The following is a 17,722-nucleotide window of genomic DNA, read 5'->3' as shown; positions in this document are numbered from 1 at the left end:
AAGAAATCAGAGAATTTTTAGAATTTAATGAAAATGAAGGCACAACATACCCAAATCTTTGGGACACAATGAAAGCAGTGCTAAGAGGAAAACTCATAGCCCTGAATGCCTCCAAAAAGAAACTGGAGAGAGCATACACTACTAGCAGCTTAATGGCACACGTGAAAGCTCTGGAACAAAAAGAAGCTAATTCACCCAGGAGGAGTAGAAGACAGGAAATCATCAAACTTAGGGCTGAAACCAATCAAGTGGAAACAAAGAGAACCATACAAAGAATCAATAAAACCAGGAGCTGGTTCTTTGAGAAAATCTACAAGATAGATAAACCCTTAGTCAGACTGACCAAAGGGCACAGAGAAAGTATCCAAATTAACAAAATTAGAAATGAAAAGGGGGATATAACAACAGAAACTGAGGAAATTCAAAAAAATCATCAGATCCTACTACAAAAGCCTGTACTCAACACAACTGGAGAATCTGGAGGAAATGGACAATTTCCTAGACAGATATCAAATACCAAATTTAATCAGGACCAAATAGATCATCTAAATACTCCCATAATACCTAAAGAAATAGAAGGGGTCATAGAACCTTCCATAGAAGTCTTCCAACCAAAAAAAGCACAGGACCAGATGGTTTCAGTGCAGAATTCTATCAGACCTTCAAAGAAGACCTAACACCAATACTCCTCAAACTATTCCACAAAATAGAAATGGAAGGAACACTACCCAACTCCTACGAAGCCACAATTATGCTGATACCAAAACCACACAAAGATCCAACAAAGAAAGAGAACTTCAGACCAATTTCCCTTCTGAATATCGATACAAAAATACTCAATAAAATTCTTGCCAACCGAATCCAAGAACACATAAAAACGATCATCCACCATGATCAAGTAGGCTTTATCCCAGGGATGCAGGGATGGTTCAATATACGGAAATCCATCAATGCAATCCACTACATAAACAAACTCAAAGAAAAAAAAAACCACATGATCATTTCATTGGATGCTGAAAAAGCATTTGATAAAATTCAGCATCCTTTCATGCTTAAAGCCTTCGAAAGAACAGTAATTCAAGGTCCATACCTAAACATAGTAAAAGCAATATACAGCAAACTGGTAGCCAACATCAAACTAAGAGAGAGAAACTTGAAGCAATCCCACTAAAATCAGGGACTAGACAAGGCTGCCCCCTCTCTCCTTATCATTTCAATATTGTACTTGAGGTACTTGCTCAGGCAATTAGACAACATAAGGAGGTCAAAGGGATACAAATTGGAAAGGAAGAAGTCAAACTATCACTATTTGCAGATGATATGATAGTCTACCTAAGTGACCCAAAAAAACTCTACTAGAGAACTCCTACAGCTGATAAGCAACCTCAGCAGAGTGGCAGGTTATAAAATCAACTCAAGCAAATTAGTAGCCTTCCTGTACTCAAAGGATAAGCAGACTGAGAAAGATATTAGGGAAATGACACCCTTCACAATAGCTACAAACAGTATAAAGTACCTTGGTGTGACTCTGACCAAACAAGTGAAAGATCTATATGACAAGACCTTCAAGACTCTGAAGAAGGAAATGTAAGAAGACCTCAGAAAATGGAAAAATCTCCCATGCTCATGGATTGGCAGGATTAATATAGTTAAAATGGCTATTTTGCAAAAAGCAATACACAGATTCAATGTAATACCCATCAAAATCCCAACTCAGTTCTTCATAGAAAGAGCAATTCTCAAATTCATCTGGAATAACAAAAAACCCAGGATAGCTAAAACTATTCTCCCTAACCTCAAGCAATATTACAGATCAATAGTGTTAAAAACTGCATGGTATTGGTACAGCGGATCAATGGAATAGGATTGAAGATCCAGAAATGAACACACATTTCTATGGCCACTTGATCCTCGACAAAGGAGCAGAAAACATCCTGTGGAAAAAAGATAGCCTTTTCAACAAATGATGCTGTTTCAACTGGAGGTCAGCATGCAGAAGAATGCGAATTGATCCATCCTTATCCTCTTGTACTCCAAATGTATCAAGGACCTCCACATAAAGCCAGACACTATGAAGCTCATAGAAAAGAAACTGGGAAAGACCCTTGAGGACGTTGGTACAGGGGGAAAGTTCCTGAACAGAACACCAATAGCATATGCTCTAAGATCAAGAATTGACAAATGGGACCTTATAAAATTACAAAGTTTCTGTAAGGCAAAGGACACCATCAAAATGACAAATCGGCAACCAACAAATTGGGAAAAGATCTTCACCAACCCTACATCAGATAGAGGGCTAATATCCAATATATACAAAGAACTCAAGAAGTTAGACCCCAGAAAGCCAAATAACCCTATTAAAAATGGGGTACAGGGCTAAACAAAGAATTTTCACCTGAAGAACTTCGGATGGCTGAGAAGCATCTTAAAAAATGCTCAACATCATTAATCATTAGGGAAATGCAAATCAAAACAGCCCTGAGATTTCACCTTACACCAGTCAGAATGGCTAAGATTAAAAATTCAGGAGACTGTAGGTGTTGGCGAGGATGTGGAGAAAGAGGAACACTCTTCCACTGCTGGTGGGGTTGCAAATTGGTACAACCACTCTGGAAATCAGTCTGGCGGTTCCTCAGAAAACTGGGCACATCACTTCCAGAGGATCCTGCTATACTACTCCTGGGCATAAACCCAGAGGATTCCCCAGCAGGTAATAAGGATATGTGCTCCACTATGTTCATAGTAGCCCTATTTATAATAGCCAGAAGCTGGAAAGAACCCAGGTATCCCTCAGTGGAAGAATGGATGCAAAAAATGTGGTATATATACATAATGGAGTACTATTCAGGTATTAGAAACAATGAATTCATGAAATTCTTAGATAAAGGGATGGAGCTGGAGAACATCATACTAAGTGAGGTAACCTAGTCTCAAAAGATTAATCATGGTATGCACTCACTAATAAGTAGATATTAGCCTAGAAAATTGGAATACCCAAAACATAATCCACACATCAAATGAGGTACAGGAAGAACGGAGGAGTGGCCTGGTTCTGGAAAGACTCGGTGTAGCAGTATATGGCAAAACCAGAACAGGGAAGTGGGAAAGGGTGGATGAGAGAACAGGGGCAGGGAAGAGGGCTTATGGGACTTTCGGGAAGTGGGGGGCCAGAAAAGGGGAAATCATTTGAAATGTAAATAAAAAAATATATCAAATAAAAATAGAAAGAAAAACATTCTGCATGCATTTAGGCCCTGAAAACATTTAATTTCAGAAAATGGAAATATAGTGGAGATTATGTTTTCTCATTACAGTATATCAGACTGTAAATTTATTTAGAAAGTAAAAGAAAAGTGAATAAAGCCATGCTCAAAACATTTCATAATCATTAGCCTGTAAGTTTTATAGTAGTTGAAAATTTTCTATAGTTGACAATAGGATCTAGTTTGTGGATGTTCTTGAAAGTCCAGAGAATCAATCATACATCCTATAGGATCAAAAGACATTCAGAAAAATAGTCACACCTCAGAACTTGTCCAGCCGCTGCTGCTTCAGTCACCTACTGAGTACTCAAGGAACCATGCACTGGCTCTGTGGTTGCACACCAGGCTCACAGGCAGCTTTGGAATCCAGACCTATGGACCTATGCGTTGCCTATTAATAACTTCAAGTCTGCCAGGTTCTGCCTGCACTCTGCCTATAGTTTAGGAACCTTGGATCAGTTCTCTAGTCAGAAGGGGAGAGCATTGATAGGGCTCTGGTCACAATAGTATTCAGTGTTCTACCTGCAGTGCCCACTGCAGTGAGGAAAATAAAGACACCCCATAAACTAAGTGTTCTACTTATAAAATTAGGGGGAAATGCAAATAAACAGAAGAAAGAGATTAATAATGATAAAGCAGACACTATAAGAATATAATACTTAACTACAAGCCAAAGAGCTATTTTTAAAAGGCTGAAATAAGTGTAATTCAGAAAAAGAAATACTGCACAAAATTAGAACAAAGGAGAAATAATGAGAAATATTTAAGAAGTAAAACAATTCTTGTGGGCATATTTTATAAACTTTAGAGCAAATAAGTTTGGGACATGTTTGAAAGTAAACATGGGTGGGGGGATACCCAGGGAGCCCCACCTGCTCAGAGGAGAAGAGGAGGGCAATATGTGAGGGATTGTGGGAGGGGGTGACTGGGAGGGGGGCAATGAATGGGATGTAAAGTGAATAAGTAATAAATAAATAAGAGTGACTTTCTATGAAAATATAAATTAACAAAATTGTCTCTAGAAGAGACAGAAAACTTAAAAGGACCCTAACTGTAGAAATCAATTCTACTTAAAGGGGTATTTGTTTATTTGTATGAAACAAGGTCTCACTGTATAATCCTGGTTGGCTGGCCTGGAATCCATTTTGTAGATCAGGCTGGCCTTGAAACTCAGATCTGCCAAGTACTAGGATTAAAGAGATTTGCTACCACCTCTACTTTTACTCAAAACTTTTATAAAAACCATATTGTAGCCATGAACATTGTATACATTTCCAGTCCCAGCATTGGGGAGGCTGAGAAATGAAGATTGTGAATTTAAAGCTAGCCTAGACTATACAATGAAATTATAATATTTCATATCTGCAGAATAGTATTTCATTTTCTAAAAGAAGCATCTTAAATTTTAAATAAAATTTATCACAATAAGGAAGTTTCATATCAATTTTTAAATTATGTATGTATGTATGTATGGGCATATACATGTGATAGCACACTTACAGAGGTCAGAGGGCAGCTTTCTGAAGTTGTTTCCTTCCAGGGTATGGTTCCCAGGCTTTGAACTAAGGTCATCCTATCAGTTCCTTAAACACAGAATTCTCCTCATGTAGTGCCTTGGGTTAATATTTAAAAGCAAAATCCACATGATTATATGTCCAGAAGGTACTTGTCAACATTCATGCCTCTTTAAAAAAGAAAACCACACTGAGAAACAGAAAAAAAAAATGAAAACTGCATTAGCAGTTAAGGTATGTCATAAACTCAAGGCTCAGGATGTGGCACAGTGGCTCAGTGGTCAAGGGTTCTAGCCTGACCCCGTAAATGAAGCATTACAGTTCATGTAGTGGAAAGCATTAGACAGGATCAGATGCTTTAGTACCATGCTTTTAGAGTTATCTAATACAGTTACTTGGTAAGAAATAGAATATTGTTTTGAAAAAAAAAAGGGACCAAGGATCTAAAATTATTCTTGTTTTATTAGTAAATAAAACAGGAAAGGTCAAAATCTAGGGGTTATTGTTTTAATAAATCTTGCAAAAAAAAAAAACCCAAAAACAAAAAAACTCCACTTCCAGTTAAGTGGTATTGAAAGCTTGGTAGGTAAGGAGAGACAAACATTAAACTCTCAATTTTTCATAGGTTTTTTTTCTAGCTGTCCTAACAGAATGAGCCAGTTGTGGCCAGTTTAGATTCTATGAGAGGAGCTGAGAAAGGCAGAAGAAGCAGGGAGTGTGAGCCCCCGTTTGGGAGTAGTGTGATTCCTAGAGGACCTGGGGAGGGAGGATGAAAGGCTAATTACCCTTTGAAAAGGCGGGTGTGGCATCATCTAGCTCAGCTCTTGTGCCTGCCTAATGCTAAGACTGCCAGAAAGAAGTCCGTGATGGTTGTCAGGCTTGGACCCTGTGCCTGGGAGGGAGGTACAAGGAAATGAATGAGCTTATTATTTGCTAATCTCACATAAAAGTTTTTCTAGTCTGATACCTTTTCAGGATTTGGGGACATTTCAGCTTACGGCTTTCTATAATATTGCTATCATCATCATCATCACCATTGCTTATTAAATGTATTTAAAATGATGTATATTTTCATTTGTTTATACAGTTTAGTTTTTCTTTTTCACTCTATTGGTATGTTCTTTCCACAAAGCAAAAAACTTGGTTATGTTCACCACTTTATTTATTTATTATGGCTCACACTTAAAGAATTCACCACAAGTAGTTTTTGAACTAGTAGTGGCGGTAAGGTCATTATGAAGACAATTGGGGATTGGCTAGAAGTGGACTCTAGGGAGAGAACATTTTGATTCAAATCATGCTAATCAATGTGTCTTTCTTAAGTCTGACCAAGGACATGACTGGAAAGGACGATGTGTACCGAGGCCCAGCCATCAGGGCTCTCTGCAGAATCACTGATGTAAGTTCTCTTTGTTCAGCGCATTGCTAAAGGAAAACCTGAGGATTTATGCTTAAATGTATCTCTATAGGGCTCAATCTTCTCCAGGTTTATAATTTTTTTGAGACAGGATCTTTAACTTGCTATATAGCTCAGGCCAGCCTTGAATTCACAATACTTCTGCCTCAGCTGCCTGAATGCTAGAATTAAAGGCATGTATCACCATACCTGGCTTACATTTTATAGTCTGATCCAGATCAGACTGGAAATTTTATAAATATAGATCCTAGAAGAAATAATGTAAACAGCTTAATTTATTTTTGCTACCTTGTTATTTTGTTATAGTTTTCTTTTTGGTGTTAAAATTTTAGTTAAGACTAAAACTTTAGTTAGTTTAGCAAATTCTTTTTAATCTGAATGTTGGTCCCAATGTGTTTACACATTTTTATCTGCCACTACCCTTCTGGGACAAAAAGCTGTTTCCATGTTAAAGTTTACAAGAACCTTATTTCCAGATGATTCTATGCTGAGGGATTGCTGTAGTAGGATATTACACACTTAATTCCCTATGTATCTTAAAATAGTCAGAAATTTTATTTGTGTAGTATTAAGATGTATAAAAGGAGCATCCACTCTCATAGAGGAATTTCCTTTTCTTTATTTTTGGCAAAAGAAGACTGTTTGCTCAGGCTAGCCTTAGAAACACACTCTCTCCTTCTGTTTGCACTCACGTGTGTATGTGTGTGTGTGTGTGTGTGTGTGTGTGTGTGTGTGTAGCTTGTACTGAATTACTTGAATTCTTCTCTCTAGGATATGATTACTATATATAATCTTCATTACAAAATGAATATTTATATAGAACATATATTTGACCAATTTTGTACATTATTTTGAGGGCAGTAATTTTGCATGAATGGTTTTTAACAACCTTTTCTTTTTAATGCTGTTAGGGAACAATGTTGCAAGCCATTGAAAGATACATGAAACAGGCCATTGTGGATAAAGTTTCCAGTGTATCCAGTTCAGCACTGGTCTCTTCCTTAGTAAGTAATCAGGCAGCTTTTTGTTTCTTATGTGTGGTCTAGTATCTAGTTTAAAAATAACTTATTTCAGTTGTTGTCTTGCAGGAGAAACAGTTAAAAATATGTGTATATCCTGTTACTTTGTTCAACTGTGTTTTATTTGGAAAAGTACTTAGTAGTTATAATGGGCAATAAAAACTTGAATGTTCATATTTAGAAGCTGGAGAACTGAAGGTACTAAGTAGGATAGGAGTAATGGACAATGGAGAAATAGGGGCTAGTTTTAAGTTCCTCCTCTGTGCTCATATGTTTACCTCCAACCTCTTTGTTTTCAGCTTCCCTTGGTTTCTAGTATCTAGCTATGTCCTTTAAAGTCTTCCTTATTACCTCTGAATTTCAAGAAGTGACCTTTTATTTCAGAAATAGCTTTTCTTTCTCCTTTCATCAAAACAAAAACTTTTTTTTAAGATTATATATGTGAGTACACTGTCACTGTCTTCAGACACACCAGAAGAGGGCATTAGATCCCATTAAAAATGGTTGCAAGCTACCATGTTGTTGTTGGGAATTGAACTCAGAACCTCTGGAAGAGCAGCCAGTGCTCTTAACCACTGAGTCGTCTCTCCAGCCCCCAAAATGTATTATTTAAACTCTTAACACATTGCATTTAATTAAAGTCAGTAAATATGGGACTGCGGATTGCTTGGTTAGTGAATGCTTGCCAGTGAGCATGAGGACATTGTCTTAGAACCCACATAAAAAGACTTCTGTGGTGGCACATGCAATTCCAGCTCTGGGGAGGTGGAGACAGGCAGAAACCTGTAGCTCACCAGCTAGTCAGCCTAGACAATTGTCAGGTTCCAGATCCCATCGAGAGATCACGCTTCAAAAAACAAGTTTGACCCCAACCTTTATAAACATACATAGTACGTTCATGCATGCGCGCGCGTGCACATACATGCGGACATACATACACACCCACCTCACACCCTACCCCACTCCCATGAACAAACATACTTACCCACACATTCATACAAATCATTAGAACAGACTGCCTGATTTTAGACTGTCACAGAACAGGTTTTAGAGCAAGGAGCATGCTGTACTGTTTCTTCTTCAGGGGAATTTCCTGGAAGTCAAGCTAGTGTTAACATTCCTTAAGAGCCATTCTGAAAAGGCTATCTTTTTTCCACTGTATGGTTTTAGCTCCTTTGTCAAAGATCAAGTGACCATAGTTGTGTAGGTTCATTTCTGGGTCTTCAATTCTATTCCATTGATTACCTGCCTGTCACTGTACCAATACCATGCAGTTTTTAACACTATTGCTCTGTAGTACTGCTTAAGGTTCGGGATACTGATTCCCCCAGAAGTTCTTTTACTGTTGAGAATAGTTTTAGCTATCCTGGATTTTTGTTATTCCAGATGAATTTGAGAATTGCTCTTTTTAACTTTATGAAGAAGGGATTTTGATGGGTATTGCATTGAATCTGTCGATTGCTTTTGGCAAGATGACCAATTTTACTATATTAATCCTGCCAATCCATGAGCATGGAAGATTTTTCCATTTTCTGAAGTCTTCTTCGATTTCCTTCTTCAGAGACCTGAAATTCTTGTCATATAGATCTTTCACTTGTTTGGTTAGAGTCACACCAAGATACTTTATACTGTTTGTGGCTATTGTGAAGCGTGTCATTTCTCTAATTTCTTTCTCAGCCTGCTTATCCTTTGAGTATAGGAAGGCTACTGGTTTGCTTGAGTTGATTTTATAACCAGCCATTTTGCTGAAGTTGTTTGTCAGCTGTAGGAGTTCTCTGGTGGAGTTTTTTGGGTCACTTAAGTATGCTATCATATCATCTGCAAATAGTGATAGTTTGACTTCTTCCTTTCCTATTCGTATCCCTTTGACCTCCTAATGATAGCCTTTTCAACAAATGGTGCTGATTCAACTGCAAGTCAGTAGGTAGAACAATGCAAATTGATCCATTTTTATCTCCTTGTACTAAGCTCAACTCCAAATGGATCAAGGACCTCCACATAAAACCAGACACACTGAAACTAATAGAAAAGAAACTGGGGAAGAGCATTGAGCACATGGGCACAGGGGAAAATTTCCTGAACAGAACACTAATAGCTTATACTCTAAGATCAAGAATTGACAAATGGGATCTCATAAAATTACAAAGTTTCTATAACGCATAGGACACGTTTTGTCAAAAGGACAAAACAGCAACCAACAAATTGGGAAAAGATCTTCACCAACCCTACATCTGACAGAGGGCTAATATCCAATATATACAAAGAACTAAAAAAGTTAGACTCCAGAGAGCCAAATAACCCTATTAAAAAATGGGGTACAGAGCAAAACAAAGGATTTTCACATGAAGAACTTTGAATGACTGAGAAGCACCTTAAGAAATGTTCAACATCATTAGTCATTAGGGAAATGCAAATCAAATCAACCCTGAGATTTCACCTCACACTAGTCAGAATGGCTAAGATTAAAAACTCAGGAGACAGCAGGTGTTGGCGAGAATGTGGAGAAAGAGGAACACTCCTCCACTGCTGGTGGGATTGCAAGCTGGTACAACCTCCTGGAAATCAGTCTGGCGTTTCCTCAGAAAACTGGGCATGACACTTCCGTAGGACCCTGCTATACCACTCCTGGGCATATACCCAGAGGAGTCCCCGGCATTCAGTAAGGACACATGCTCCACTGTGTTCATAGCAGCCTTATTTATAATAGCCAGAAGCTGGAAAGAACCCAGATGTCCCTCAGTGGAGGAATGGATACAGAAAATGTGGTATATTTACATAATGGAATACTACTCAGCAATTAAAAACAATGAATTCATGAAATTCTTAGGTAAATGGTTGGAACTGGAAAATATCATCCTGAGGTAACTCATTTACAAAAGAACACACATGGAATGCAGTCACTGATAAGTGGATATTAACCCAGAAGCTCTGAATACCCAAGACACAACTCAAATATCAAATCATTCCCAAGATGAAGGAGAGAAAAGGCCCTGGTCCTGGAAAGGCTTGATGCAGCATTGTAGGGGATTGCCAGGACAGAGAAGTGGGAGGGGGTTGGTTGGGGAACTGGTGGAGGGAAGAGGGCTTATGGAACTTATGGGGAGGGGGGAAAGAAAGAAAAGAGCCGTTGTGTTTGATGCTTCCCTTCTTTCCCTTTTGTGGCTTTCTTTTCTTTGGCTCTTATAGCTCACAAATGTGTAGGTGTCTATTACTTTGCAAAGAGATACTAAAGAAAAAAATTTCAGTTTATACTTGCCTTAGAATATAGACAATGTAGACTTAAAAAGCAGCAGTATTTTCAGTGTTTGGGAAACATCTTTAGTAATTTTTGCAAGAATTTAACTTGTGTTTCTAATGCCTGGTGATCATGCATTATATATTCTCCCATTTTTCTTACTTTAGCACATGATGAAGATAAGCTATGATGTGGTTAAACGATGGATAAATGAAGCCCAAGAAGCTGCATCTAGCGACAGTATCATGGTGCAGGTACTGTCTTTGATGTCATCTTATGTGTCAGGACACAGGATTGATTATCCAGTAGCAGAGGCAAATTTTTGATATATCAATACACTTATAAGTACATATTATCAAGTAGGTATCTTATACATTTTTATTACTTCCATTGTCTTTCTGTTTGGTAGAAGATTAATGACCTCCAGTAGGAATGTTCAGGAAAAAAATCCCTTTTCAGTTGTAGCTAGAAATGCTTATCCCAAAGGGATTAACAATACATTTTGGACTAATTTGTATAAAAGGAAACTTTGTTTCTTAGGCTTGATAATAAATAGTATAAACAGTCAGCTAATTTTCCTATGTAAAATATTGAAGAAGTCTTTCAGAGATTATGATATTTATTACGCTATTATCAAAAGGAATATTATTAAAGTCTAACTGGTGGTTTTATGTGTAATCTCTGTGTTTGAAAAAATATTAATGTTTATATCTTCTTACATTAGCATATTTAATAATGTGAGAAACAGTCATTTCTTCTTGAGACATCTTTTGGTCTAATTCTGATCAGTGTACTTCCATACAGAGTGTCTTGAGGATGACACTCCCCTAGCCTACGTTAGGAGACGTATCCTGTATTAAGGTGGTAACACTTGAAGGCCACTTGAAGCCATGTACTTGTAGTACCAGCACTCAGGAGCCTCTGAGATCTCTATGTGAGAGTTAGATCTGAGGGCATGAGCCATTGTTAAACCCACTAGATCAATCTGTAGGTTGTACACAACCCCTTTCTTACTGGCTACTCTAAATTTACAACTTCTGGAGAAAATTACACACTTTTTTTCCTAAGTGATCCTGGTTTTAGTTTCATATACAAAGATACTGTATTTTGTCTGTTTGACTTATATATCTTTTTTGGAAAAAAAAATCTTTTGTCTAGTTCCACACAGTTGCCTTTCCTGTAGGTGTCTTGCTGTCTTCCTAAGCTCATGTTGCCCTTTTTCTTGTTCTTAGTACCATGCATTGGGCGTGCTCTATCACCTTAGGAAGAACGATCGGCTTGCTGTCTCCAAGATGTTAAATAAGTTTACCAAATCTGGTCTCAAATCACAGTTTGCATACTGTATGTTGATTCGAATTGCTAGTCGCTTACTGAAAGAAAGCGAGGATGGGTAAGTATCCTTAATTGAGTTGGTTTTGATTTACAAGTTAATATTTCTTTAGAATTTATTTTGTTTATGAATATTTTTAGTGTAGCACTGACTTTACAGATAAATTTAATGTTTGCTGAATTAAAAAGAAATTAATAGCTGAACATGATGGTACATGCGTTTAATCCCAGCACTCGGGAGATAGAGGCAGGCGGCTGTCTAGAGTTCAAGGCCAGTCTGGTCTAGAGTGACTTCCAGGACAATCAGAGATATGCAGAAACCCCAACTCAAACAAAAAAACAAATAAAAATAAAAAAAAAATTGAGAATTCTGAGTAACACAGTATTTTTTTACCTTTATATTTGCTCATATATGTAGTCATTACTAATAATTTATGAACTGATAGAGGTAAAATGCTGTAGATCCTAAGTTATACAGATAATTGCATATGATATTCAGGAGGGATTGCCTTAACCTCCCAGGTGCTGGGATTACAGGTGTGCATTACTACCTGGCCAGCTATGAGTTAATTTTAAAATAGATTTCTCATTGCATCTGGAAAACTGAAGAGTTAACACCAACATCTCTAAATTAGTTGAGTACCAACGTACTGCCAAAAAGGAAACTTAATCTGTATTTCAGGTTCGTTATGCATATCAGTGTGCTGAATTTTATTAAAATCAAAACAGAGCTGAACTCTAGGTTAGCTACTGGCTTCTCATATCAGAAAGAACTTGCTATTTTCTTGTTTTAAGTATTGTTTTATGTCAGTCTGTACTATATTTTATAAGCAGTGTTTAGCAGAAAATCAAAAAAGTCAAAGAGGCACGAAGAATGCGACTTTAATGAAGAAAAAAGTATTATAAAACCAAGCTTACTCATGATGCACGTGTTGGAGTTAATTAACAATGATTTTAATAACAGTTTGCCATAGGTTACTTTTTCTAATTGTGGTAGATGCACTTTTTCATGGAAGTACTTTTTGGTAGTTGAGAGTGATTTTTCAGCTTTAAAACTTTTGGAACCAGGTGTAGCAATCTGATGGTTTTCCATTCTTTTAATGGGAATGGTCATACTCTTAGATGTGATATCCATGGCTAGAATTTTGTCTTGGGGGTAAATAACTTTTGTCAAACAACAAAATATCTTGATGTTAACAACTTACTTAGCATCTCTAGAACTTAGTTTCCTTAACTGTGAAGTAATTTATCTGTCAGAATTATTGTAATGATTTAAGTCTTATGCATCAACAGTAAAGGGGCAAATTACTAAAGAACAAAAGTATTAATGGTAATTTTACATACAAACCTTTTGTGACCATCTAAACACCAAGTTGATAGTTTTATGTGGCAGTAATTGTTCAAACATCTGGCAGTACAAATCTGGCCACATACATGTCAGTGCAAACAGGTTCTTCACACTCTTACCATATTAATTATCCTTCTGTTGTATAATAGAACTTTTCCTGGTGATACACACCACACATATACACTCACCCCAAATAAGGAGTTCATGGCAACCACAGTACAGATATCACCAAAGTCCCAACATGGTGAATGAAAGAGTTTTACAGTTCTTTGGGCAGGAGATTACTTACAGAAGAAGAAATGACTCAAAGCTGTGTGTGTCCTTAGACCCACCTCAGCATAGGTGACAGCTCACAAAAGCTGGGAACTTAGCATCCAGCACAGGCTGTGAGCAGCTCAACAGGTTGGAGAGTGTCCTCTCCATGTGACTCTGGTATAAACCTCTTCTAAACAGCTCTGCTCTGCTTGCTTTCAGGCAGCTGGTAGGTCTCAGAATCTTTTTAGTAACTTTTTCCTCTGAGAGTCTTCTCTGTGGCTCAGATTGTCTGAGTCTTGGCAGCTCTGTTCCTGTTACTTTATTTGGGACAGAAGGAGCCTAGAGAATCTGGTCGGTTTTAGATTATAAAATAACTTCCTAAAGCTATTTTGATTTATTTACCTTTCTTCTTAAGGAGATTCCCTGCAGGATGGATTGTTTCAATATTGGAGAAGATTGCTGTACAACATTCCATCTCTTCCTTTGGTTCTTACATACTTCCCATCCCCTCTTCTACAATGACCTCTGAACCTTGGAGAGGGTGTCTTAGTGTTGGTACTGCTGTGAAGAGACACCATGACCTTTTATTTCCTTTTATAAAGAAAAATATTTAATTTATGGCTAGCTCACAGCTCAGAGGTTTAGTCCAATATTATCATGGTGAGAAACGTGGTGGCATGCACACACATGGTGCTGGGGAAAGAGCTGGGAGTTCTACATCTTGATCTACAGGCAACAGAAGTGAAAGTGATACTAGGCCTAGTTTGAGCATCTGAGACCTCAAAGCCCACACTAACTCTAATAAGACCACACTTCCTAGTAATAATAGTGTCCCCCCCTCCCAGGCCAAGCATTCAAACACATGAGTGTGTGGGGCCACTCCTATTCAGACCATCACAGGGTGAATATATAGTTCTATTTGACTGAGAAATAGGCCACCATGCCACAGTTACTTGTTCTCAGGAGCTTCAGCAGTGGTTATGAATTGAGACTGACAATGGCAGTGATCTGTGGGCATAAACACACATTCAGAAGGCAGTTTAATGGGCATATCATATCCATCTAGAAAAACAATAGAACTTGCCTTCCTCATTGGGCCCTATGACCTCCCCAGCCACAAGTTTTTGTCCACAAGTTTGTGTCAGATATGAACTCCCTCTTCTGGAGTGGGCCTTAAGTCTAGTTGGAAGGCTGTTGGTCTAACCCGCAGTAGCCGAGTCACTATTGCACAAGTAGGTGCATCCTGCCTAGCATGTGGTATTTCAACTCTTAGGGTCTATAGCTAGGCAGAAATGTTGCTGACAGTTCTCCACTAGCAGCCTGTGGAGCCCCTTCTGGCCCTGTGAAAGCCATTCGTCAGGGTGGGAGTTTCCAGTTCCATCTCAGCTTGATATTTCCACTCCTAGAGTCAGAGCATGTACATGTGGTATCTTCAGTGACAGGAAGTTACCTAGTTCTGCATACAACCAACAGCAGTACCAATAGCCTTTTTGGTCTGTGGGGCCTTAAGGGCTTCCCTGGCCAGCAACTCACAAGGAGGTAGTTGACTTCTGGCACTGAGGTTTTCATTCAGTAATCTTAAAGCTTCTGGAAATATCCATTTTCATTGGCTCTTTTCCCTTTCAATTAACCCATCCCTAGTTACAGTTGCAAGGTAGGTAGAAGGACCATTGTATCTGGTTATCTCTCCAGTGGCTTTCCAAATCCATAGAACACTCAGAGGTTAGCATTATCTTATCTATAAAACAAAACCTAAGGCCACCTGCTGAACCACCATCTCATAACAAATAGAGTTACAAAGATGACATTAGTAAAGTACCATCAAAGCATTTTGTTATCTGAGCAAGTGTCAGCTGACCCCAGAAGTGTGCAACTAAGAAACTGGTTAATACCATAAGCAGCGTCTAATACGTCAGGGAAAAAGTTCTGCCCATTTGTATAATTTGCTTCCTTCATAGCTCAGAGTTAAATACAAAGCGTGCCTGGGTGGTACTAACTTAAGTGGTTTTCTGTAATCCTCAGACCTTTTCTCTAAGCTGTTACATTTATATTTCCTGGAGCTCTTCCACTGAGCCTCCCTACATGTCTTTATACCTGATAAACTCAGCGTGCCTGACTTAATCTGCTTAGATATATAACCCAAGGTCCAAGAGGAATGAGGTTTCGCTCTTCCCTGCTGTACCTGCTGTCTTCCTGGATGTAGCTGTAGCTATTGGCCTCTCCATTCACAAGACCTAGCTATTGGGGAAGTTCCCAAATGGGTATCTCTATTCCTAGCATAACCTTTTGGCTGATGGGAAAGGTACCCTTCTTGCAGTTATGATTACACACCCAGAACAGGCTTGATCATCTTTACCTGTATAGTTCTGTCTTCTGTGAACGGCTCCTGAGGCTTTAAAGTCTTCCAGCAGCTCCTTAACACAGTTTGACTTTCTATCAGTTCTTTCTTCAGAAACTCCAGTTTGAAATAACTCCCGCCACATCTGTGGGTAACCCAGACAGACCTCTGCCTCTGCTGTGCCATTTGTTCATCCCCTGCAGGCTGCTGTCTCACTGTATGGATAATCTAATACTGGTCTATGTCACGAGAGCTTCAAAAGCCTTTCCTACTTTATAAAGATTTTGCCCTACAGCAAAGGGCTCGGGAAAGCCACTAAAGTTCTATACCAGTCTCAAGGATCCTACTGGATCAGTCTATTCTTTACATCCTCTGTGAATGTAGTTCTATTTGGTCCAGTAAACTGGGGTTCAAACACAGCTCTCCTTATTCCTGGTTCCTACCCCTCCTCCATGCTCCTTCAGTCTTGATAGTTATGAGGACATGGATAGAGATGACCAAGCTTCTCTCCAGGCTCTGGTAAGCCAGTCCATCTGGACTTACTTCCCTCACAGTGTGCAGGTTATGCAGCCTTAGCCTTCAGAGGCATGAGTAGTTATATGACTCGGTTTTTCTACCTCCACAGCAATCAGACTGATCATATATGCTCCCATGTCACATAGCCTCAGAAGTCATGCTGTGACACACTCTTTTATAGCTTGTTTAAGAGTCTTTCTAAGTTCTAGAAGTACATGTACTGAGTATTTCCTGAGAACTTAGTTTCTTGTACTTCACCATTGTGCTGTTTCTTCTTTATGTTGGATTATAGGTTTCCCTCCTTTTCCAATTAAAGGTCAGACCCTTGAGGATTCTTCTATTGCTTTTACCATGTTCTTTTCTTTTTTGCTTCCTGAATATTCCATGGGTTCCAATTTCTTAGATCCCACAAAGGGCTTTTGAGCATGTATTCTCTCCTTCTTGCCTCCAAACTTTAAGCAGCAAGCTAACATCTTCATGTCATCGTCCAGTTTATTTAATTACTTGTCCAGTCAGAGGCGAACATGGAGGATGATAGCTTTATCTCTCGTTCTTTTTGCAGTTGCTCCTTTATACAAATTCCTATTTTGCCTCAGATGCATTTTTAATTAGACAAAACAGAGGCCAGACGACTTCAGCTGGTGTGTGCTGAAAGGCTTAACTCTTGTGTACTATTCTCCAAGACTATAAAATGTCCTCTAAACCTTAAACTGTTTCCAGGCCAACTTTGTATTTGTGTGGTGTACCCCATTCATCAATGCCCCCTCCATTCATCATGCCGCTCCTTACTACACAGACCCAGACTGCTGTGCTAAGATTCCTCCCGCAAGCACTCCTAACTCTGATGGCTGAGCTGTGTCTCACTGTCCATCACAAGAACCATGAATGTGGTTGGGAGATTACTTCCAGGAGCAAAAATGACTCAAAGATAACCGTATCACCAAAGCTTTTCCTAATCCATTAATTCTAGGACAGTGAAAGACACTGTCTCAAAAAAAAAAAACAAACAAACAAACAAAAAAAAAACCCAAAACCAATAAACAAACAAAATGACAAGTGGCACTTGGTGAATAACTTCTGATGTTTTCTGGCTGCACACATGAATACTCTCTCTTTCTCTTTCTCCCTCTCTCTCACACAATAATTATAAAAAGTTTTAAAGATTAGTAAACAAAATGTGTGTAAATGGATAAGATATTTCACAAACTAGAAGAGACTTGAAAAACATTGAATCAAAATACAATATCAGAAATAAAAAATTATTTGAAAGGCTCAGTAGTAAGTTGATTACTATTAATTACTAGGAAAAGAAATTAGAGAACTTGAAGATAGCTCAGTGGAAATTACCTAAACTGAAATGTAGGAAGAAAAATAAAGGGAAAAATGAATGGAAAACTTGAAACCTAGGGAAACATCATAGTATCTAATGTATCTGTAGTGTGACTCAGAAGGAGAGGAAAGGGAAGGGGCCAAAGTATTTGAAGAGAT

The 17,722-nt window shown here is 38.4% G+C and overlaps 1 protein-coding gene across 3 annotated transcripts in view; it reads left to right on the top strand.

The window, feature by feature from the left end:
• The window catches only part of Copg2 (COPI coat complex subunit gamma 2), a 125,355-nt gene that overhangs the window by 32,616 nt on the left and 75,017 nt on the right, over window positions 1-17,722 (top strand). For all 3 annotated transcript variants that reach the window (XM_052173391.1, XM_052173392.1, XM_052173393.1), the window contains exons 6-9: window positions 6,101-6,176; window positions 7,106-7,198; window positions 10,616-10,702; window positions 11,681-11,838. In XM_052173391.1, the coding sequence (XP_052029351.1) occupies window positions 6,101-6,176; window positions 7,106-7,198; window positions 10,616-10,702; window positions 11,681-11,838 (414 nt within the window). The remainder of the gene's footprint in view (window positions 1-6,100; window positions 6,177-7,105; window positions 7,199-10,615; window positions 10,703-11,680; window positions 11,839-17,722) is intronic.

This window comes from Apodemus sylvaticus, chromosome 2, assembly GCF_947179515.1.
Source record: "Apodemus sylvaticus chromosome 2, mApoSyl1.1, whole genome shotgun sequence".
Taxonomy (NCBI): Eukaryota; Metazoa; Chordata; class Mammalia; order Rodentia; family Muridae; genus Apodemus; species Apodemus sylvaticus.
This window is presented reverse-complemented; position numbering and strand designations above follow the sequence as displayed.